This window comes from Sus scrofa, chromosome 6 (genome assembly GCF_054392235.1).
Source record: "Sus scrofa isolate SSC_HxYL_T2T_F1_AM1 chromosome 6, Sscrofa_HxYL_maternal_Yorkshire_Landrace_v2.0, whole genome shotgun sequence".
Classification (NCBI taxonomy): domain Eukaryota; kingdom Metazoa; phylum Chordata; class Mammalia; order Artiodactyla; family Suidae; genus Sus; species Sus scrofa.
The window spans coordinates 95,958,508-95,981,897 of NC_139388.1; the positions used below are offsets into that span (position 1 = coordinate 95,958,508).

The 23,390-nt window shown below is 37.5% G+C and overlaps 1 protein-coding gene across 47 annotated transcripts in view; it reads left to right on the forward strand.

Moving 5' to 3' along the window:
* Nucleotides 1-23,390, forward strand: part of ZMYM4 (zinc finger MYM-type containing 4) — a 164,638-nt gene that overhangs the window by 36,392 nt on the left and 104,856 nt on the right. For 36 of the 47 annotated variants that reach the window (XM_084963813.1, XM_021095899.2, XM_084963798.1 and 33 more), the window contains one exon: nucleotides 5,419-5,464. Coding sequence is in view for 9 of the 47 variants with exons in the window: in XM_021095899.2 (XP_020951558.1) it covers nucleotides 5,419-5,464 (46 nt within the window). In the remaining 38 variants the exon portion in view is untranslated. Of the gene's footprint in view, nucleotides 1-5,418; nucleotides 5,465-10,891; nucleotides 10,977-21,473; nucleotides 21,542-23,390 lie in introns of all 47 variants that reach the window. The other 11 variants (XM_084963790.1, XM_084963789.1, XM_084963815.1 and 8 more) reach the window with 2 other exon arrangements.

Below are 23,390 nucleotides of genomic sequence, written 5' to 3' on the forward strand. Positions count from 1 at the left end.
AACAGTGCCAGATCTGAGCTGCATCTGTAGCCTACACCACAGCTCATGACAACGCTGGATCCTTAACCCACTGAGCGAGGCCAGGAATCCAACTCTCAGCCTCATGGTTCCTAGTTGGATTCATTTCCTCTGTGCCACGACAGGAATTCCAGGCTGAGTAATCTTTGCCTTTTTATTTTTTTAATTCCTCAGATACTTTGATGCTAGACCTTAGTTAACGTTTCAATTTTTTGTCTATATACAATTTAGGAGATTTCTTTGGATTGATTTTTACTTTTTTGGGTTGTGGCAGTTTATATCTCAGTCACAGTCAGGGATCTGAGATTTTTATTTTTACCTTAAATAATTGAAGAAACTTTTATTTGTTTTAAGTTTTTCTGATTTACAAGTTCATAGTTGTTATAGATTTTTGGAAGCACTGAAGAGATTTCCTTGAGGAATATCATGAATATTATTATAAATGTTTCTGGTCTTCCAAACTAATACCAAGATTTATACATTATTTTGGAGGTAGAAAACTTGACGGTAAAAGTATAGTTTAACAGTTGAAACATAAAGAATCACTGCAGCACATATTTTCCTTCTTCCTTAGTTCGTGTTTTAGTTTAAATACAACATTCTGCATAGTTTCATTGCCAGTAAAGGCTGGTTTCATTTCGGAAGCAGCATGGGTTAAAGCTGTTAGAGCTGGTGGGGTGCTGCTATGAACTTTACTCCCAAGTTACAAAGATTAATTGAGCAAATAATTGATCATCGACTACTTAATGTGGTTTAGGTCTATTTTAGAAGGCAGTCCCATACTTTATATGATGGAAGTCATAGGATCAAGAAGTAGTCCTAATGTGGCGAGTACAGATATGAACTCTGAGGAACTTAGTAAAAGCAGATTTATGAACATTAATGAAGAAAGTGATTGTGACAGGTTGAAGATGTCTCAGAGGAAGTGACTGGAAAAATTTCAGGTTAAAGGAACTCTTGGAAGTGTATGATAAGATTGAAAGGGCGAAGGGTAAAATGTTGGAATTCCAGTATTTTCCAAACTTGGAACGGGTTATGAGAGTTTAGCAAAGCTTGGAAAAAATACTTACTCTGAATCATAATTTATATGAGGAAAAGATGAAGGTAAGCACTGTCTACTCTTCGTAAGTTTTTTTTTTAACAAAGAAACAAAACACTAATTCTCATTGTTTCTTCTCTTTTAAATTATAACGCAGTAACCATTAATTACACAGTGTTTTTCATATCCCTATACATTTTTAACAGTAAATAGTTTTAAATGTTTTTTGAATTTTAAAGATCATGGAACAATGTGGGGTTTTTTTTTCCCATTGATTATTCAGATTGCTTTGCTTGGTTTAAACTTGCAAAGTCATTTTTATGGTCCTACTCTATAGTACAAAGTAAGTATTGCCTGTGTAAAAAGTATGTTTTTCCCGTAACAAATTTGTTATATTTGTCAAGCTGATAAAATGATTATAAAGATTATCAGTATGAATAAATTTGAAATTATAAGTAAGGGGTATTTGAATTGGGGTAGCAATAGGAAGAGACTAGCATTACTAGTTGGGTTGAGGGAAGAGGATGGGATATTTAGTTAGAGTGGTCTTTTGCAAGAATAAAAACTGTTTGATTCTCTTGCTTAATTTTTGAGATTCTTGCAAATTTTAAAGTACGTTTAGGGAGTTCCAGTTGTAGCTCTCTGGGTTAAGAACCCAATTGTGTCTGTGAGGATGCGGGTTCGATCCCTGGCCTTGCTCAGTGTGTTAAGAATCCCGAGTTGCTGCAAGCTGCAGTGTAGGTTGCAGATGTGGATCCCGTGTGGCTGTGGCATAGGCTGGAAACTGCAACTCTGATTCAACCCCCTAGCCCAGAAATTTCTGTATGCCGCAGATGCAGCCCTAAAGAGGAAAAAATACATTTAGGTTAAGTTTTTAATATAAAAAGGGTTTTAAATTACTTCTTAACTGAAGTTCCTGCTATGGTGCAGTGGGTTGAGGATCGGGCATTGTCTCTGCAAGGGATCTGGTCACTGCTGAGGTTGAGGTTTGATCCCTGGTTTGGGAACATCCATATGCTGTGTGTTCAGATTGGGCCAAAAAAATTACCTATTAACTGGTGAAAGTAATTCTTTTGTTCAGCAAACATTTATTGAGCCTCTCTTGTATGTTAGGCATGTTGCTAGGTGCTAGGGTTATAGCAGTTATGAAACAGACAGAAGCTTGCTCCCTGCTTTGAGAAAGGTGCAATCTCAAAGTTTTTGCAAGTCTTGATTTCTTTTAGGTTCTTTGAAAGAAGCTAACTAGATTATTTTTACTTTTTTTTAAAAAAATAACTTTAAAGGCTTTTGTATAAAGACAGTGTTTATTGTTTCTTTTTTATTTATTTTATTTATTTATTTATTTATTTATTTTTGTCTTTTTGCTATTTCTTGGGCCGCTCCCGCGGCATATGGAGGTTTCCAGGCTAGGGGTCGAATCGGAGCTGTGGCCGCCAGCCTACACCAGAGCCACAGCAACGCGGGATCCGAGCCGCGTCTGCGATCTACACCACAGCTCATGGCAATGCCGGATCCTTAACCCACTGAGCAAGGGCCGGGATCGAACCTGCAACCTCATGGTTCCTAGTTAGATTCGTTAACCACTGTGTCACGACAGGAACTCCTGCCTTTCGGTTTCTAATACCTAAATTTCATGGAAAATTTTTTCTTAATAAATTTTTAAAATAGGTTAATGGAGATGTAGTTCATATGCCATTTGTTTACAAACTTAAAAGTGCATAATTCAGTAGTCTTCAATATTTTCACAGTTTTGCAACTGCATCAGAAAAAGAAAAGATATATCTTCAAACACTTCGAGCCCTTTCAGTGCATACAGGTGCTTTCATTCTTTGGCTTGCAGTCACATTTCCCATTTCCCTTTTGTTCTGCAGCGTAGCTCATTGAGTGGAATGGTAGGTAGAGTGGTCTTTACTATTTTTTTCCTTTGCTTTCCTTTTCAGTGTTTATTTTATATAGTTGAATTTTGTTATGGTAAATGTGTTTAATGAATCACCTGCACTCTCTCTCTCTATATATATATATGTATATATATATATATATATATATATATATATTTTTTTTTTTTTTTTAAGAGCTGTACCTTCAGCATATGGAGGTTCCCAGGCTAGGGGTCCAATCGGAACTACAGCTGCTGGCCTGCGCCACAGCCACAGCCACGCCAGATCTGAGCTGCATCTCTGACCTACACCACAGCTCATGGCAACACCAGATCCTTAACCCACTGAGCGAGGCCAGGGTTTGAACCTGCAACCTCCTGTCTCCTAATTGGATTCATTTCCCCTGCGCCACGATGGGAACTCCACGGACTATAATTTTTTAATTTCTCATTTGTTATTTTGAGATTCTGAAATTTCACCAGGATGTATCCTTTTTTTTTTTTTTTTTCATTTTCTCTTCGAAACTTGGGACCTATTCAATCTCAAATTTTCTTCTATTATTTCAACTATTTTGCTCTTTGTTGGGTTTGCGTTTGGGATTTCTGTTTGACCTAATAGTTTTTTTTTTCTGTTTTGTTTTTTTGTCTTTTGTCTTTTTTTATTGTTGTTGTTATTGTTGCTATTTCTTGGGCCGCTTCCGCGGCATATGGAGGTTCCCAGGCTAGGGGTTGAATCAGAGCTGTAGCCACCGGCCTACGCCAGAGCCACAGCAACACGGGATCCGAGCCACGTCTGCAACCTACACCACAGCTCACGGCAATGCCGGATCATTAACCCACTGAGCAAGGGCAGGGATCGAACCCGCAACCTCATGGTTCCTAGTCGGATTCGTTAACCACTGCGCCACGACGGGAACTCCTGTTTGACCTAATAGTTTTAATCTTCCATGTTTTCATGTAAAATATCTTCTAACTCTGTGACTTTTTGTTTTTTTGGAAAGTGAGAGTTCTATTATTAGTTTGTCCAATAAAATTTTTGTTTTTGCAGTTATTTATTTCTGAACGTTTTCTCATGTCTCCTTTTCATGCCCATCTGTTTTTAATTTTTTGCATCAGTATCAGATATCTCAGATACCACTAAAAATATTTTTTAGAAGTTTTTTTTTTTATTATAAATCGTTTCCTTCTGGAGTGGTTATTTCTTTAATCCACCTTGAGCCTTCTCTTTCACATAATTTATTTTAGAAACCTGTGATTCTTGGTTGTCTCTTCACATCAGTATCAGATGCTATTGATTACTTTAGCTAGCTGTTGTGTTTCTTCTGTAGTTGCATAGGTAGCTTGGTAGTTCTTTTTCCCTGAAGTTTTTCCCTTGAATAGGGAGACTCACTCTGTGTTCTAGTGAGCAGGGTTTATCACACAGCAGCCTTCCTTCTATTCTTGCCTCACTGATAAATACTAGGCAGGGAAGCAGAAGGTTGGAATGCTTACACTTGCCAAAGTGAGGAAACCTTTAAAGACTAGGGCTAAAACATCCTAGTGTCTTTATTAGCTTTGGGGTGGGGTTGCCTCTGCTTTACTTTTTTTTTTTCCTTCTGTGTTTGCTTTAAAGGTCTGAAATTACCTTAATCTTGTCTTTGCGTCCGTCTTGGGCCCTGATATACTCAAAAAGGAAGCATCTCTGTAAAACTTTGATTTAAAGAGCAGATTTCTGGCTTTAAAGTAAGACCAAAAGCTATTGTTGCTGATTGTTCTGTTCAGTTTTGTTAGAAGTTTTATTTAGTTCCTAAAAAGTATTATAAGTTCTCAATAAGTGTTGGCTGTGTTTTTGATTATTATTTCAGATGTGTATGATCCTCTGTATTTTGTGACATTAAAGTGATTTTTAAAAAATAAGTAATTCTTTGAGTTCTCGTTGTGGCTTGGAGGTTCACAAACCTGACTAGTATCCATGAGGATGCAGGTTTGATCCCTGGCCTCCCTAAGTGAGTTGAGGATATGGTGTTGCTGTGAGCTGTGGTGTAGGTCACAGACACGGCTTGGATCCAGTGTTGCTGTGGCTGTGGTGTAGACTGGCAGCTACACCTCCAATTGGACCCCTAGCCTGGGAACCTCCATACGCCAAAAAAAGAAAAAAAAAAAAAGTAATTCTTTGAATCACTTTGCTGTACACCTCAAACATTGTAAATTAAATGTATTTCAATTAAAAAAAAAACCCTCAAATAAAAAATAAGTAGCTTTTTTATAGTGAGGTAATGTTTTTATCTTCATTTTTGGTCTGAGGGGCTTTGGTCTGAGAACCCTTTTATTCATTGTAAATTTTATTTTAGTCTCTGGTGATGTTTTTGTTTATGTTATTGTGAAATTTGTATACTGTGGGTTGATGATTACAGCTCTTGGCAGGGCATGGGGAGGGATACCAAAAAGTATGAATGAAGAATATGATAATAATGTTACTTTTCTCTTTCCTTTTTTGCTTTTTCAGTTTGAGCAGAAAGCTGGCGCAGTTTTTGATGAAATTGTAGAGAACTGTAAGTACCATTTTAGAAAAAAAAAACAAACACAGTTGTGTCTTTAAATAGATAATAATTATAAGCCCAAAGCATTTATTTGCAGCTGTGATGAGTTAGGACTAATTAATGTGATGGTCCAGTTTGATTTAGTTTAGATCGCATCAAACCTTGTTAGTATTTTCGTAAAGTTAATCTGAATTGTAAAAATCTTACTCTTTTCTTAAATATTTTATTTTCATTGTTATTAATGTTGAAGTATAGCCATGCTTTGTATATGTATGTATTGTATTAAATTTACAGCTCAATAAATATTATTTCTACTTCGTTTAGTTTTCTCTTCATATTCTTTTCATTGTTGCATAATTTTCTTAAGAAAACTTGTTTCCTATACTATAAAAGTAATACATTCAATTTTACTGTACAAAAATGAATAAAGCAGAAAATAAAAGCCTGTATCTTTACCATTTGCCAAAGATAATCAGTTTTAAAAGTTTAATATATATCTTTCCAGACTTTTTTCTGTGAATGTATATATTTATCTGTATGTTATGGGTGGAGATTTATGTATCCTATGGCTACTGCTCTTGCTTTTTCCATTCAACTACTCAGACATCTTCCGTGTGAGTGGATTTTGGCCTATTATATCCTTCTTAATGGTTATTCAATATTTTACTGTATGACTGTGTTACAATTTAACCAGCTTCCTCTTTTATATGTGTGTATATTATTTTCAGCTGTTCACTGTTACAATTTTAGGTATGCATTTCTTTACATATCTTTGTCTAATTTTTAAAGTGTTTTTGTAGAATAAATTCTAAGAATAGAAGAAGTTTAAGGTGTACAGCACAGTGTTTTGACTTAACATGCATCATGAAATTATTACCACAATAAGTTTAGTGAATCTAAGAATAGAATTGATGAATCATCAAAAGGTGTTTGTGTACTTCTTTATGAAGGATAAATTTCGCCATCTAGACTTCCTAAGTCAGAGGGCATGTGCATTTCTTTTGTTTCTTTACTTTGACTAGAAGGATCTTTTTTTTCTCTTTGGAATTAGTTTGTTAATATATTTTGAGTGATAACAGTTTTTTTAGACTACATATTGAGAAGTAACTAGCTCTTCTGTTCTTCAGTGGATTTAGTTACTGAATGTCCTTTTTGTTGCATACAAGCAACAAAAATAGACTCTAGCTAGCTTATCCAGAAACAATTTTAGAATATACTGGTGTATTTTACAGAATTTTGGGAGGAGGTGATGAACAAATTTCCTCCAGGGAACTCAGTGAAAGAAGATCATGGGTCTGCTCTCTCTAGTACTGCCAGAAAGCAGTTATTGTCCAATGACTTTTCTGTGTATCCATTTTAGATTTCAAATTCTTAGGAAAAAGATTATGATTGGTTCACTTTGGACCCAGTGTTTATCTTTGAACCAGTCATCCGTGGTCAGAGAAAACGGTCAGAAAATAAAATATGGCTGTTAGAAGAGATTCCTCAGCCACTACTTCTCACTTTCAGCAAATAATTTTTGATTTCCTGCTTCTGGACTTTGCTTTGCTCAAATTTGTAATAGAAATTACTCAAATAGCTTCCTTCCTCCCTCCCTCCTTCCTTCCCTCTCTCCCTTCCTTTCTTCTTTTGTTCCCCTGTAACCGTGGCATGTGAAAGTTCCCAGACCAGGTGAATTGGTGCTGCAGCTGCAACCTCTGCCACAGCTCAGGCAGTGCTAGATCCTTAATCTGCTGCACCACGTGGGAACTTCCTCCACTAGCCTTCTAATGATGGTTTTAATCTGACATTTTATTTGTTAAAGATGTCACAGTACAACAATCTTAAGGTGGTAGCAGAAATCTTTTTGTTGTTGTTGTTGTTGCTATTTTTTGGGCCGCTCCTGCGGCATATGGAGGTTCCCAGGCTAGGGGTTGAATCAGAGCTGTAGCCACCGGCCTACGCCAGAGCCACAGCAACGCAGGATCCGCGCCGCGTCTGCAACCTACACCACAGCTCACGGCAACACCGCATCGTTAACCCACTGAGCAAGGGCAGGGACCGAACCCGCAACCTCATGGTTCCTAGTCGGATTCGTTAACCACTGCGCCACGACGGGAACTCCAGAAATCTTAAGTCAGTAACCTAGCTTATACACATGGGTCCTTACACCCAAATTTTGGGGTTTGTGTTTCTTGTGTCTGGTGCTTTTTTTGCTCTATCCTTGAAAATATTTTTGGGCTGAAGGTTTATAAGCATGGGTTTTTATACCAAATATTGAGTGCCAGTGATGTGGTAAAGATTACCCTTTATCTCCCCCTTTCTGGTAGGTTATCATTAGGGGGCTGTTTAAGGCAGAGGAGTGACTAGCTTGGAAGGGGAGATAGGCATTCCTCTATGAAGGGGACTCAGGAAGACAGACACCTGTTCAGAGAGATAAGGGTATACTGCTGCCTAGGTGGTATTCAGAAAGTTTCTCATTCTAGAGATGGTCATTTTAGACCTACCATTTTGTCTTGATGTCATGTCCAGAAAAAAGGAGATTAACTATTTCTCAGGCAAGTACATCAAACTTTCTTCTGTAATACCAGACGTACAGTGTATTTATTATCAAGACCACTGGCACATAGGGCTTCAAATATTTGTCTTATAGATCAAATTCAGCCCCTTTAGATTATAACCCTTCTGAAACTTTCAACAAAATATAGCATCTGCTAGTTGTCAGGATATATAAACTGATAGAGTATGACCTTGTCACTGAGAACTTGAGGAAATTTGGTTTAAACGTTTAGAGGCTGAATTAACTTTTAAAATATATAGTGTTTTCAGTGAAAGGGATTTAAAAGAAATAAGCCTTCAATATTTTTTGCAAATCAAAAGAGAAAGAAGGGTTGTCCAACTTCTGGTTCATTGTTTGGAGAATTTGTGCTGTGGGTTTTTTAAGATAACCTGGTGTTAGAGGAAGTGACTAAAACAATGCATTAACCTAATTCATGTTCCCTTAATCATTGCCAATTTATGAGAAGTTTGAAAGAAGTTCAAGAGAATAGAAGATTAAAAAAAAATTAATTCCGATAGCTTCTTCCTAAAATCAAGGACTTTTATTCATTAAATGGCTCGAAGGTAACCACTTGGTCATTTACCAGTGGTTAATTTTCTTACTGCTAGATTAAGTTCATTGAATATAACAGACTTGACAGCTTCAAGGGAAAAATAAGAGCATCGTTGATTTGTTCATTGCCGGGGCCAGCTCAGCAGGATGGGGCTGAAGAACGGGTACTGTGGAACTTAAGGAAAAATAGTTAACATAAAACAAGACACAGAGACATTTATCTTAAGTAAAGGTGGGAGCCGGGGACTCAAGGTCTCAGGGACCAAGAGCGCGTGGCGCACGGCTGCCGGCTCAAGAAACCACACTGCTTTTATTGTGCTCTTTAGATGAGATCAAGTGAGGAGTGGCTATGGTGGATGATACAGGGTTTGTTTACTATTATGTAAGTTCTTTTACTATTTAAAAAGCCACTTAGGTGGTAAAGGGTTAAGCTCTTACTCTGACCTCTAGGCACATAACGGTTCTTAAGCTTAAGTCACTTATGCCTTTAGGTCTTTTGTTCTTAAGCTTAAGTCATTTATCAGTACTGCTGACTGTTTTTCAAAGCAGGAAGATGGGATAAAGTAAGACAAGAAGATGGGATAAAGTAAAGAAGGACAAGATGGCGTTTTCAAGGAAACATGTCTTGCGACAGTTCATGTGCAGTTGTTTGGATTAAAAAATTATTCATAATATTTTGATCATTTGCAGCTATACCAGTTTATTTGTGAAAGACTCAAATTTTTCTGATGAAAAGATCTCAACACTAAAATTTTTGATATTTAAACTGTATGTTCTCAAACATATGGATGAAAGATATCTGTTGGTCATTTGTTAATTTAATTAAATACATATTTAAACCTCATGTTAAGTAATATAAATTTTAAAAATACTGCTTTTCTCCCAGTTATTTTGTGAAAGAATTTAAGTACTTAACATGCGTATTTTAAAAATTGGACTATCATCATTAGTGTAATTTTTTAGTCAGTTAACAGTTTTCTAGAGACTGCTATCTAAATTAAGGTAAAACATAATTTGAATTTGTATTCTTTATACACATATGTGCTGCTTAGCAAACCACTTTTAATTTAGTGGTATGAAAACAACAGTTTTATTATGCTTGTGGATCTATGGCTCAAATTACTCAGAAACAGTGTATGAAAGATGACTTACCTTTGGTCCACAGTATCTTGGGTCTTAGCTAAGAAGATTTGAAAGCTCAGTTGGGATAATCTGAAAGTTCATTCATTCATGTCTAGTCTGGGCTTAGGAGGACTCAAAGACTGGTACTGCTTTGAGTACCTATGCATAGTTTTCTTTTTGTCTTGTCTTCCTCATAGCATGGTGACCTTAGTGTAGTCAGACTTCTTTTATGGTGGCTCAGGGCTCCAAGCAAAAGAGTAATTCAGTAAATAAGGTAGAAGTTTCTTCTTTTTTGACTTAGCTTCACAAAGTTTTCTGACACAGCATTGCTTCTATCACATTCTTTTGGCTACAGCCAAGTCACAAGCCCAACCAGATTCAATAGAAGAGGATATAGACCTCACCTTTGGATAGGAGAGGGATCAAAGTTACATCATAGATGGGAAATACTGTTGTGGCCCTATTCGAAAACTACATATAATCCTTTCATGGGATATTTTATTCTAAACTGGAAGATGGGTTGAAAAAATATATCCTTATAGGTCTGTATTTGCTTTTTTTTTTTTTTTTTTTTTAGGGCCACACCCATGGCGTATGAAATTCCCAGGCTGGGGGTCGAATCAGAACTATAGCTGCTGGCCTACACCACAGCCACAGCAACATTGGATCATCAGATCATGAGGTCTGAGCCACATCTGTGACCTATACCACAGCTCATGGCCGCGCTGGATCCTTAACCCACTGAGCAGGGCCTGTAACCTCATGGATACTAGTTGGGTTTATTTCTGCTGAGCACAGTGGGAACTCCTAGGTCTGTATTTGGATATTCACAACATTATCTACTTAAAAACACAAATTATATGAATCTGATCATATATAATTGTTTAAGAGTAACATTTTGGCTCTTCTTTTGTCTTAGCCTGTCCTTTCCATTCATTGTACCTATTTTTTTTTTTTTGTTCCACTTTTTTGACTTTATTTTGTTTTGTTTTGTTTTTTCTTTTTTTAATTTATTTTTTTTCTGCTGTACAGCATGGGGACCAAGTTACCATTGCCCCTATTTTACGTCATAATGCTTGTTAACAGCTTTGTAGATAAATGTCCGTCTTTTTCTCCTATGCTCATAAAACTTATATACACACGTATTCACATGGTAGTCATATGTAAGGATTCTAGTTTGTTTTTTTTTTGTTTGTTTGTTTGTTGTTTTTTGTTTGTTTTTTCAGCTGTGCCTGTGGCATGTGGAAGTTCGTGGACCTGGGGATTGAACCTGAGACACAGCAGTGACAATGCCAAATCCCTAACAACTAGGTTAGTAGGGAACTCTGATTTTAGGGTTTTTTATTTTGTTTTGTTTTGTTTTGTTTTATTTAACAAATGGGATCATCATGTACATACATGTATCCACATCACTTCTTACACTCAAGAATACTTAATGATGGTCTTCTACCTGTACTGGGATAGCTCCGGCTCTTAGAGTGTAACATTCCATGATTTAGATGTATAGGTCATTTTAAATCATTTTTTTGCTTTGTTTTTAAGCATTCATGTTGTTTTAGTATTTTTTGCCATGATAAACAATGACACGTTAAAAATCCTTTAATGTAGGGAGTTCCCGTAGTGGCTCAGTGGTTAATGAACCCTACTAGTAACCATGAGGTTGCGGCTTCAATCCCTGGCCTCACTCAGTGGGTTGAGGATTTGTCGTTGCCGTGAGCTGTGGTGTAGGTCGCAGACACAGCTTGGATCTGGTGTGGCTATGGCTGTGGCCAGCAGCTGTAGCTCCCATTGGGCCCCTAGCCTTGGAACCTCCATATGCTGTGGGTGCGGCCCTAAAAAGACAAAAGATTAAAAAAGAAAAAAAAAATCCTTTAATGTATGTCGTCATGTATTAGTGGTTTTTCTCATCTATCCATAGATTGCAAAGACTGGGGATTGTGTTTATTTTAATAAGTGTTGCTAGCCTGTTTTTCTTTTTCTTTTTGGTCTCACCTGCAGCATGTGGAAGTTCCCAGAACAGGGATGGAACCCACATCACAGCAGCAGCCCAACCACAGCAGTGACAGTTCTGGATCCTTAACTCACTAGGCTACCAGGGAAAACAGCCTGTTTTTTAAAAAGCTTTAATGACTCATATTTCCATCAGAAATGTATAAGAACACCTTCCCTGCCTCATCAGTGTATATTATAGCTCTTCTTCATGTTTGGCAACCTGACAGATGTGAAATATTATGGTGTTAATTTTAATTTGCATTTTCTTAACTCTTAATGAATTTTTTTTTCTTTTTGTGTCTGGTTTATTTCACTTAGCGTAATGTCTTCAAGGTCCGTCCATGTGGTAGCATGTGTTAGAATTTCCCTTTTTAGTGCTGAGTAATAACCCCTTGGATGTCTGAACCACATTTTATTTATTCATCTGTCTGTAGATAGACACTTGGGTTGTTTCTACCTTTAGGCTATTTTGAATAACACTGCTCTGAATATGTGTCTACTATGTATTTTAGTCCTTGCTTTCCATTCTTGAGTATATACCTAGGAGTGGAACTGCTGGTATTTCTTTGTTTAACTTCTTGAGAAACTGTTAAAACTGTTTTCCATTATGTCTTCATCATTTTACATTCATACCAGTAGGGCTGAATTTGAATTTAAGCAGCTTTTAATAAGATTAATATTTTAAATATCTCCTCAGTATTGTCTAGTTACACATATTTGTTAAACAAACGAATGTTCTTTGCACATTTCTTATATATTTTTTTTCCATTTCACATTTGTCGGCTTGTTTTATATTGTAGTAATAGTTAATGTGAGTCACTGTAAGGTAAAGGATAAGTCTGAAAAAAAGATTCAGGTATATATTTAAAAAGATAATCACTTGTTCATTCAGAAAATTTAACTTTTATAGCGCATGACTTAGTTGTTTAGATAGTGGAATAGGGGGATTTGATTTCCCTTGCTTTGTTTCCTTTAGTTTGTGTCTCTTCCTAAACAATTTTTTTTTTTTTGCTCTTTTAGGGCTGCATCTGTGGCATAATGGAAGTTCCCAGGCTAGGGGTAGAATTGGAGCTGCAGCTGCCAGCCTATGCCACAGCCATAGTAGCCACTCGTGATCTGAGAAGTGACCTACAACCACAGCCCATGGCAACGACGAATCCTTAACCCACTGAGCAAGGCTAGGGATTGAACCTGCATCCTCATGGATACTAGTTGGGTTTGTAACCCCCTGAGCCACAACGGGAACTCCCCCTAAACAAATGTTTTTAAGATATAAAAATTTGATCCTTTTGAGCAGGAGGGGCTGTGTCCACAGCATACAAAAGTTCCTGGGTCAGGGATTGAACCCAAGCCACAGCGTTGGCAGCCTAGGATCCTTAACCCACCAGGCCATCAAGGAACTCCAAAATTTGATATCTTTAACATCATATTTTCAGTCTGTTAAAGTTTTGCTTACCTCTTGATTTTATGGCATCCTAGAGTTTCTTGGAAGATTTAGAAAACTGTTTTTGGGAGTTCCTGTCGTGGCGCAGTGGTTAACGAATCCGACTAGGAACCATGAGGTTGCGGGTTCGATCCCTGCCCTTGCTCAGTGGGTTAACGATCTGGCGTTGCTGTGAGCTGTGGTATAGGTTGCAGACACAGCTCAGGTCCCGCATTGCTGTGGCTCTGGTGTACGCTGGCAGCTACAGCTCTGATTAGACCCCTAGCCTGAGAACCTCCATATGCCGCAGGAGCGGCCCAAGAAATGGCAAAAAAAAAAAGATAAAAAAAGAAAAAGAAAGGGAGTTCCCGTCATGGCGCAGTGGTTAACGAATCCAACTAGGAACCATGAGGTTGCGGGTTCGGTCCCTGCCCTTGCTCAGTGGGTTAAGGATCCGGCATGGCCGTGAGCTGTGGTGTAGGTTGCAGACGCAGCTCGGATCTGGCGTTGCTGTGGCTCTGGCGTAGGCCCCGGGCTATAGCTCCGATTCGGCCCCTAGCCTGGGAACCTCCATGTGCCGCAGGAGCGGCCCAAAGAAATAGCAAAAAAGACAAAAAAAAAAACAAAAAACAAAGGAAAAGTTTTTGTAAAGTATTAAATGCAAAAATTATTCTTACCGTGTAAGATAGATTAAGAAGAAACAAAACACTTTGGCTTCCCTACATGGTTTTAATTTTTTTTATATTATTATTTTTCAAAAATATTTTTGGGCTGCCCTGAGGCATATGGAGTTCCTGGGCCAGGGATCAGATCCAGGTCACAGTTGCAACCTATGCTGCACCTGTGGCAAGGCCTTAACCAGTTGTGCCAGGACGCAGATTGAACTTGTGACCCATTGCTGCAGATGGTGCCAATCCTTGCATCACAGGAGGAACTCCCACCATGGAGTTTTTAGAAGAATGTACATTATCATGCCTTTGATGCCAATTCCTCAGTCCCATTTTGTTTTTTCCTCCAAACAGCCATCGTCCTGAATTTTGCTGTTTTCTTTGCTTTTCTTTCTTTCTTTCTTTCTTTTTTTTTTTTTAAATTTATTTAACTGGGAGTTTCCATTGTGGCGCAGTGGTTAACGAATCCGACTAGGAATCATGAGGTTGCGGGTTCCATCTCTGCCCTTGCTCAGTGGGTTAAGGATCCGGTGTTGCCATGAGCTGTGGTGTAGATCGCAGACGCGGCTCAGATCCCACATTGCTGTGGCTCTGGTGTAGGCCGGTGGCTACAGCTCTGATTCGACCCTTAGCCTGGGAACCTCCATATGCCGTGGGAGCTGCCTAAGAAAAGGCAAAAAGACCAAAAAAAAAAAAAAATTATTTAACTAAATAATTGATTTACACTATTTTTTTAGTTTCAATTGTACAGCTTCAGTCTTTTACATTATAAGTTATCACAAAATACTGAATATAGTTCTGAGTACTTATATACTAAGTCCTTATTGCCTGTGTAGTTCATATGTAGTGTTATATATCTATTAATCCCATACTCCTAATTTTTCCCTCCCCCTGCCTCTTCCCCTTTGTTAACCATAAGTTTTCTGTGTCTGTGAGTCTGTTTGTTTTGTAAATAAGTTGATTTGTGTTTATTTTTTAGATTTCATGTATAAATGATATCATATAATCTTTGTCTTTCCCTACCTAACTTACTTCACTTAGTATGAAAATCTCTATGTCCACCCATGGTGTTGCAAAATGGCATGATTTCAGTTCATTTTAATGTCTGAGTAATATTCCATTGTTATACATCTGTGTATATACGCATATATATATTACATTTTTCTTTATCCTTTCATCTGTTGCTTTCATTTCTTGGCTGTTGCAAATAATGATGCTGTGAACATTGGTGTGCATGTCTTTTTTTGAATTATTTTTTATTTTTTTCTTACTCAGTGAATTTTATTACATTTATAGTTGTAAAATGATCATCACAACCCAATTTTATAGCATTTTCATCACACACCCCCAGCACGTTCTCCCCCGACAGCCTGTCTCATTGGGAAACCATGAATTTTTCAAAGTCTGTGAGTCAGTATCTGTTCTGCAAAGAAATTCATTGTATCCTTTTTTTAGATTCCACATGTAAGTGATAACATATCACATACATGTCATAAACATTGGTGTCTCACTGTCTGACTGACTTCACTTAGCATGATAATTTCTAGGTATACCTATGTTGCTGAAAGTGCTATTATTTCTTTGCTTTTAATGGCTGAGTAATATTCCATTGTGTATACGTACTACATCTTCTTTATCCATGCTGCTGTTGATGGACATTAGGTTGTTTCCATGTCTTGGCTATTGTATAGAGTTGTGCAGTGAACATTGGAGTACAGTTATCTTTTCGAGTCATGGTTTTCTCTGGGTAGATGCCCAGGGGTGGGATTGCTGGATCAAATGGTAATTCTACTTTTAGTTTTCTGAGGGATCTCGGTACTGTTTTCCTCAGTGGTTGCACCAGTTTACCTTCCCAGCAACAGTGTAATAGTGTTCCCTTTTTTCTTCACACCCTCTCCATCATTTATTGTTTGTAGACTTTCTGATGATGGCCTTTCTGGCCAGTGTAAGGTTGTACCTCATTTTGGTTTTCATTTGCATTTCTTTAATAATTAGTGATATTGAACATCTTTTCATGTGTTTTTTTTTGCCATCTATATGTCTTCTTTGGAGAATTGTTTGTTTATATCTTCTGCCCATTTTTTGATGGGGTTTTTTTTTTTGGTATGGAGCTGCAGAGGGTGTTTATAAATTTTGGAGATGAATTCCTTGTCGGTTGTTTCATTTGCAAATATTTTCTCCCATTCTGTGGGTTGTCTTTTCCTTTTGTTTAGGGTTTCCTTTGCTGTGGAGAAACTTTTAAGTTTAATTAAGTCCCGTTTGTTTATTTTTATTTTTATTGTCATTAGGAGTGGATCTGAGAAGATATTGCTGTGGTTTATGTTGGAGAGTGTTTGGCTTGTGTTTTCTTCTAAGCGTTTTATAGTATCTTGTCTTATATTTAGGTCTTTAATCCATTTTGAGTTTATTTTAGTGTATGGTGTTAGGAAGTGTTCTACTTTCAGTCTTTTACATGTGGCTGACCAATTTTCCCAGCACCATTTATTGAAGGGGCTGTCTTTTCTCCATTGTATATCCTTGCCTCCTTTTTCACAGATTAGTTTGACTGTAGGTGCGTGGGTTTAATTCCAGGCTTTCTGTCCTGTTCCACTGGTGTATATTTCTGTCTTTGTGCAGTACCATATGGTTTTGATGACTGTAGCTTTGTAGTATAGACTGAAGTCAGGGAGCCTGATTCCTCCAGCTCCATTTTTCTTTCTCAGGATGGCTTTGGCTATTCTGGGCCTTTGTTTTTGAATTAGACTTTTCCTCTTTACCTGATATATGCCCATGAGGAGGATTCCTGGGTCATATGGTAACTCTATTTTCAGCTTTTTAAGGAAGCTCCAGACTGTTTTCCATGGTGGTGTCACCAACTTACATTCCTACCAACAATGTTGAAGGTTTCCCCTTTTGCCACACCCTCTCCAGCGTTTATTATTTGTAGATTTGGTACTAGCCATTCTGACCCATGTGAGGTGATGCCTCATTTTAGTTTTGATTTGCATTTCTCTAATGATTAGTGATGTGGAGCATCTATTCATAGGTCTATTGGCCATCTGTTTGTCTTCTTTGGAGAAATATCTATTTAGATTTTCTGTTCATTTTTGTTTTGTTTTGATTTATTTTATATGGCCACACCTGCAGCACTTGGAAGTTCCTGAGCCAGGGATCAAATCCGAACTGCAGCTATGACGTGTGTCACAGCTGTGGCAATGCTGGATGCTTTAACGCACTGCACCAGGCAAGGGGTCAAACCTAAGACACTGTAGTCAGATTTTTAACCCACTGTTAAAAATCTGGTTGGGTTGTTTGTTTTTTTGATATTAAGCTGTATGTGCTATTTGTATATTTTGGAAATTAAGCCCTTGTCAGTAACATCATTTGCAATATTTTCTTCTGGCCCATAGATTGTTTTTTTGTTTTGTTTATGTTTTCCTTTGCTGTTCAAAAGCTTACTAAGTTTGATTAGGTCCAGTTGTTTATTTTTTCTCATTTCTTTTGCCTTGGGAGACTGATCAGAGAAAATGTTACCAAGAATGCTTTGCCTCCGTTCTGTTCTAGGAGGTTTATGGTGTTATGTCTTTATATTTAAGTAAGTCTTTAAGCCGTTTTGAGCTTACCTTTATGTATGATTTAAGGGAGTGATAACTTCATTGATTTACATGCATCTGTCCAGCTTTTCCAGCAACACCCACTTAAGAGACTGTCTTTTCTCCATTGTAAATTCTTGCCTCCTTTGTTGATTGTAGGTGTGTTGGTTTATTTCTCGGCAGTTTTGTTCCATTGATGCCTGTCTGATTTGGGCCAATACCATGATTTTTTTTGTAGTGTTATCTGAAGTCTGGGGGGATTATGCCTCTAGCTTTGTTCTTTTTCCTTAGGATTGCTTTGGCTGTTTGTGTGTGTTTGTGTGTGTGTGGGTGGGTGGGTCCATATACATTCTAGTATTATTTGTTCTAGTTCTGTGAAAAATGTCATGGCTAGTTTGTTACAGATTGTATTAAATCTGTAGATTTCTTTAGGTAGTATGGCCATTTTAACAACACTGATTCTTCCAGTAGAAGAGCATGGAATGTCTTTTCATTTCCTTGTATCATCTCTGATTTCCTTTATCAGGGTTTTATAGTACTTAGGGTATAGGTCTTTAACTTCCTTTGTTAAGTTTACTCATAGAGGTTTTTTTTTTTTTTTGGCTGTGATTTTAAATGGAATTTTTATTCTTTTACTTTCTCTTTGTGATTTCATTGTTAATGTAAAGAAATGCAGTAGATTTCTGTATATTGATCTTGTATCCTGTTTCCTTGTTGTATTACTTTATCAGCTCTAGTATTTTTTATGTGGAGTCATTAGGGCTTTCTACATAGAGTATCATGTCATCTGCATACAGTGACAGTTTGACCTCTTTCTTTCCAATTTGGATGTATTTTAATTCTTTTTCTTGACTGATTTTTGTGGTTAGGTCTTGCAAGACTTCAGTAGAAGTGGTGAGAGGGTGTATACTTGTCTTGTTCCAGAATTTAGCAGGAGGGCTTTCAGGTTTTCATCATTAAGTGTTATATTGGGTATGTGTTTGTCATAAGTGGTTTTTATTTACGTTGAGATATGTTCCCTCTACACTCATTTTGGTGAGTTTTTTTTTTTTAATCATGAATGGATGTTGAATTTTATCAAATGCTTTTTCTGCAACTATTGATGATCGTGTGGTTTTTGTTTTTTCTTTTGTTGATGTGGTATAACACGTTGATTGATTTGTATAAGTTGAACTATCGTTGTGACCCTGAGTGAATCCAAAGTATGATCCTTCTTTTGTGTTGATGGGTTTTGTTTGTTAATATTTCATTGAGGATTTTTGCGTCTGTATGTCTAGTGATTGGTGAGTTCAGATTATCTGTTTATCTTGATTCAGTTTTGGCAGGCTCTATGTTTCTAGAAACTTGTCCATTTCTTCTAGGTTGTCTAGAAACTTGTCCATTTCTTCTAGGTTGTCTACTATAATGTTATAGTAATTTCTTATGATTTTTTTGAATTTCTGCGTTATAAATTTGTTATTTCTCCTCTTTCATTTCTTATTTTGTTTGAGTCTTCTCTCTTTTCTTCTTGGTGTGCCTGGCCAGAAGTTTGTCTATTTTGTTTTTCCTTTCAAAATGTCAGCTCTTGGCTTTATTAATTTTTTTTCTGTCTCTTTAAAAAAATTGTCTTATTTATGTTCTCTCTGATCTTTACTATTTCCTTCCTTCTGCTTTAGGATTTCTTTGTTTTTCTTTTTCTAATTCTTGTAGGTGATAGATTAAGTTGTTTGAGATTTTTCTTGCTTTTTGAGGATGTCCTGTGTATCACCATGAACTTCCCTCTTAGGGTGGCTTTTACTGAATCCCATAGACTTTCTATGGTTGTGTTTTTATTGTCATTTGTCTCATAGAATTTTTTGGTTTTCTGTTTGATTTCATCATTGACTCATTAGGTTTTTAGTAGCATGTTTCTTAGTGTCCATGTAATTGCCTTTTTTTTTTCCCCCCGACATTGATTTCTAATTTCATCCTGTTGTGGTCAGAGGAAATGTTTGAAATAATTTCTGTCCTTAAATTTTTTGAGGCTTGTTTTGTGTCCTTTTATGTGGTTTATACCAGAAAATGTTCCATGTACACTTGCTTTATTTTTTAATTTTATTTCTTAAAAATAAACTTTTAATTTTAGAATAGTTTTTTTTTAAATAATGATTTTTATTTTTCCATTATGGTTTACCGTGTTTGTCAGTTTTCTACTGTACAGCAAGTTGACTACACTTGCTTTATATTGAGTCTTTCGATTGGAGCCTTTAGTCAGTTGACATTTAATGTATTTTTTTTCCTTTTTTTTAATGGTTGCACATGCAGCAAATGGAAGTTCCCAGGCTAGCAATTGAATCTGAGCCACAACTGAAGCAATGCCAAGTCCTTTAACCCACTGCATTGAGCTGGGGGTCAAACCTGAGCCTCCATGGTGACCGAAGCCACTGCAGTTGGATTCTTAACCAAGTGTGCCACAGTGGGAACTCTACATTGTTTTATTTTTATTTCTTTTTTGGCTGCCCTGTGGCATGTGGAGTTCCCCGGACGGGGGTCAGATCCAAGCCACAACAGGGGTCAGATCCAAGCCACAGTTGTAACCTTTGTCAAAGCTGTGATAATACTGGATCATTTAATCCACTGTGCCTGGCTAGGTATTGAACCTGTGTCTTGCTTCTACAGAGACACCACCAATGCCTTTGCAACACAGTGGGAATTCCTATTTTTAAAATCTATTTTTTATTTTAAAAAATCAGTCAATTTATTATTTTGATGGACCACAAAACAAATTTTATTTTGTGTATTTATTACTATTCTGTTATTTATTTATTTATTTATTTTTGCCACCTCGCAGCATATGGAATGTGGCGTATGGAATTCCCAGACAAGGATCACATCCAAGCCGCAGTTGCAACCCAGGTTGAAGCTGTGGCAACACCGGATCCTTAACCCATTGTTCTGGGCTGGGAGTCAAACCTGCGTCCCAGCTCTCCCAAAATGCTGCTGATCCTGTTGTGCCTCAGCAGGAACTCCTATTCATTACTATTTTTATTGGCTTTAATTTTTCCTTTTTTAGTTCAAGTATAATTGATTTACAGTGTTGTATTAGTTGCAGGTTTACTGCATAGTGATTCAGTTATTCATATATATATGTCTAATTTTTTGAGATTCTTTTCCCTTATAGGTTATTACAAAATATTAGGTATATTTCCCTGTGCTATATGCTAGATCCTTGTTGGTTAACTACCTGTTAGAATGTTCTAATTTCATTATTTGCATGTAGCTGTCCAGTTTTCCCAGTACCACTTATTGAAGAGACTGTCTCTTTTCCATTGTACATTCTTTGCTCCTTTGTCATAGATTAATTGACAGTAAGTGCATGAGTTTATTTCTGGGCTTTCTTGTTCCATTGACCTATTTGGTTTGTTTTTGTACCTATACCATTCCCCCCACCCCACTGTGTCCATGGCATGTGGAAGTTCCCAGGGATCAAACTCATACCACAGTAGTGATTTGAGCCACTGTAGTGACACCTTAACCTGCTGCACCATAAGGGAAGTCCTATATTTTACTAATATTTTAGTTAGTGTAGCTTTGTAGTAATCTCTGAAGTCAGGGAGGCTGATTTTTCCAGCTGTGTTCTTCTTTCTCAAGATGGTTTTGGCTATCAAGGTTTTTTTTTTGTATTTCCATAGAAATTTTAAAATTGTTTTAGTTCTGTGAAAAATACCATTGATAATGCATTTGATCAGGAACCTGTAGATTGCCTTGGGTAATATAGTCATTTTAACTATATTGATTCTTCCAGTTCAAGAACTGGCTTTATCTTTCCATCAGTTTCTATTGTCTTCAGTTTCTTTTGTCAGTATCTTGTAGTTTTTCAGAACAGAGGTATTTTGCCTCCTGATATAGGTGTATTCCTAGGTATTTTACTCTTTTAGATGCAATGGCAATTGGGATTGTTTCTTTAATTTCTCTGATAGTTCCTTTTTAGTGTATAGGAATTCAACAGATTTCTGTATGTTAATTTTGTATCCAGCAATTTTACTTCATTCATTCATGGTCTAGTAGTTTTCTGGTAGCATCTTTAGGATTTTTCTGTGTATATCATCATGTCATGTGCAAACAGTGAGTTTTACTAATTCTTTTCCAATTTGAATTCCTTTTATTTCTTTTTTTCCCTGATTGCTGTGGCTAGGACTTCCAAAACTATTTTCAGTAAAGGAGGTGAGATGGGACATCATTGTCTTATGCCTGATCTTAGAGGTAAGGCTTTCAGGCTTTCGCCGTAAATTATGATGTTAGCTGTGTGTTTGTAAAGTACAGCTTTTATTTTATTTTATTTTATTTTATTTTATTTATTTTTTTGTCTTTTTTTGGTGGGGAGGCTGCACCCATGGCATATAAAGGTTCCCAGGCTAGGGTTTGAATCAGAGCTGTAGCCACCAGCCTATACCACAGCCACAGCAACACCAGATCTGAGCCGCATCTGGGACCTACATCACAGCTCACAGCAACGCCAGATCCTTAACACACTGAATGAAGCCAGGGATCAAACCCACAACCTCACGGTTCCTAGTCAGATTTGTTTCCACTGTACCATGACGGGAACTCCAAATACGGCTATTATTATGTTGGGATATGTTCCCTCTTTGCCTGCTTTCTGGAGAGTTTTTATTATAAATGGGCATTGAATTTTATGAAAAGCTTTTTCTGCATCTATTGAGATAATCATATGGTCCTTATTCTATAGTTTGTTCAGTTTGATTAACATGTTCTCAGGGTGTTCCTCCTTGGGTTTGTTTATGTGGTACTTGTTGTGCTTCCTGGATTTGAGTGGTTCCTTTCCCATGTTAGGGAAGTTTTCAGCTATTATTTATTCAAATATATTTTTCTGTCCCTTTTTCTCTCTCTTCTTCTGGCACTCCCATAATACGGATGTTGGTGCATTTGACATTGTCCCAGAGTTCTCTTAGACTATCTTCATTTCATTTCATTTCTTTTTTTTTTTTTTTTTTTTTTTGTCTTTTTGCCTTTTCTAGGGCCACACTCGTGGCATATGGAGGTTCCCAGGCTAGGGGTCTAATCAGAGCTGTAGCCGCTGGCCTATGCCAGAGCCATAGCAACGCAGGATCCGAGCTGCGTCTGTGACCCATACACACCACAGCTCACAGCAACACCGGATCTTCAACCCACTGAGCAAGGGCAGGGATCAAACCTGCAACCTCATTGTTCCTAGTCAGATTTGTTAACCACCGCGCCCTTCATTTCTTTTCAAACTATTTCTCTTTTCTGTCCCATATCAGTGATTTCCACTAGTCTGTCCTCTACCTCCCTTATTCATTCTTCTGCCTCCTGTATTCCCCTGTTGGTTGCTTCTAATTAATTTTTTATTTCAGTTAATTGTATTTTGCATCTGTGCTTGCTAGTTTTAAATCTTGTATTTCTTTGCTTAATGTTTGCTGTAAATTACCAGTTTTTGCCTCCAGTCTAGTTCCAATGTCCTGCACCATCTTCACTGTCATCAGTCTAAACTCTTTTTCCTGGAGGCTGATAATCTCCAGATCACTTAGCTGTTTTTCTTAGGGCTTTTTCTTTCTCCCTTATCTGAGTTATAGTTCTCTGCCTTTTCATTTTTATAGGTTTTTGGTGTGGTCTCCTCTTTCAGACAATAGAATTGTAGCCTTTCTTACTTCTGATGTCTGCCCCCCTTGTGGCTGAAGTTGGTGGTGGGGGGGCTTGCTGTAGGCTTCCTGATGGGAGGGACAGGTGCCTGCCCACTGGTAGGCAGGTCTGATTCTTATCCCTCTGGTGGGTGGGGCTTCACCTCTAGGTGAGATTAGAAGTGGCTCTGTGCCTGGGGGAGGTCTTTAGGCAGCCTGTTTACTGATTTTGGAGCTGTGATCCCACCTGGATTATTGTTTGGCTTGGGGCTTCTTAGCGCTGATGGGTGGGGCCAGATTTCCCCAAAATGGCCACCTCTAAAGGAATACATGCCAATGAACACTCCTGAGACCTTTGCTTCCAGTGTTCTTCCCCCACAACCAGCCACAGTTACCCTCTGTTTTCCCAGGAGATCCTCCAAGAACTGCAGTCAGATCCAACCCAGATTCCT